The sequence below is a fragment of the Penaeus monodon genome, chromosome 28 (genome assembly GCF_015228065.2).
Source record: "Penaeus monodon isolate SGIC_2016 chromosome 28, NSTDA_Pmon_1, whole genome shotgun sequence".
Classification (NCBI taxonomy): Eukaryota; Metazoa; Arthropoda; class Malacostraca; order Decapoda; family Penaeidae; genus Penaeus; species Penaeus monodon.
This window is the reverse complement of record NC_051413.1, coordinates 17,846,906-17,847,881: the sequence shown is the minus strand read 5'-3', so window position 1 is coordinate 17,847,881 and position 976 is coordinate 17,846,906. Positions and strand designations below refer to the sequence as shown.

General features: G+C 40.7%; 1 protein-coding gene across 2 annotated transcripts in view; it reads right to left on the bottom strand.

Moving 5' to 3' along the window:
• Positions 1-600, bottom strand: part of LOC119591394 (riboflavin kinase-like) — an 11,654-nt gene extending 11,054 nt beyond the window's left edge. For both annotated transcript variants that reach the window (XM_037940134.1, XM_037940135.1), the window contains exon 1: positions 444-600. In XM_037940134.1, coding sequence (XP_037796062.1) covers positions 444-537 — 94 coding nt within the window. In that variant the 5' untranslated portion in view covers positions 538-600. The remainder of the gene's footprint in view (positions 1-443) is intronic.
• Between the last annotated feature and the right edge of the window lie 376 nt (positions 601-976).

Sequence of the window (976 nt, the reverse complement as noted above, 5' to 3'; positions counted from 1 at the left end):
GGTATTTACGAAACAAGAAAACAGAAACTGAAAGCAATGTATGGTTCTTCAAGTGATGAATTAGTTGTGCTAGTGTTATGTTATCGCTTATTAGTATGTTATCTCGTCCACTAAATAACAAATAAAAACGTGCACTTTAAACACCTCTTGATCTCAAGGGTAACGTGATGACGCAACATTTCAGTGGAAATTGAATTCTTGTTTTGAGTCTCTGTGGATTAAGCTTTTACATTTTGTCTTCAAAATGAACAGCTATTCCAATCTCCTTGCGAAAAGAACAAGTAGAGTCACCGATAATTCTTTCCTAGAATATTCCATCGGTGAAAATTCCATTACGTGAGGTATTTTCTCTCTGGAAAACTGTCGACTTGGAAATCAATTGAAAACCCTCCAATCACCAAACTATCACCATCGACCATTCATCTCTCAGTATCTCAACATACCTGTAGGAATTCCGAGTTCCTTCGAGCCTCTCCCGAAGCCTTTGACGACACACCCGACAGCGAAGTGCGGTAGACCTCTCCTCAAGGCAGCCATGGCGATACTGAGCTGAAGGCTGTCGTCTGCACCGAGGCTCACGGCTCATCCGACACAGTTGCTACATGTCGCAACTTCTCGAATGTGTGAATCAAAATGCATATCCATAAGAAAGACGCACGACCGATCTTTTTTTTTCAGGTGAATGTCAACATGTATGAGTCTATATATTGCTGTTATGTAATTAGAAGCAATATCGCTTGTCGGATTAGGGGAGAGTTGGGTTTCGCATTATAAGAGCTTCACTGTCAGTCTTGTTTGTCCATTCATCTTCATTCACCCCCGGTCAGTGGATACCCATAGCCAAAAGGCATTCTCTTCTAGACGTTATCTAGAGATCCTTTTGTTTTGCTAACGTGAAACCAGAGAGGGAATTAAAGAGAATGCAAACGTGGCTACAATAAATATGTTTTGAATTCAATTCACTGAATAAGCTGTG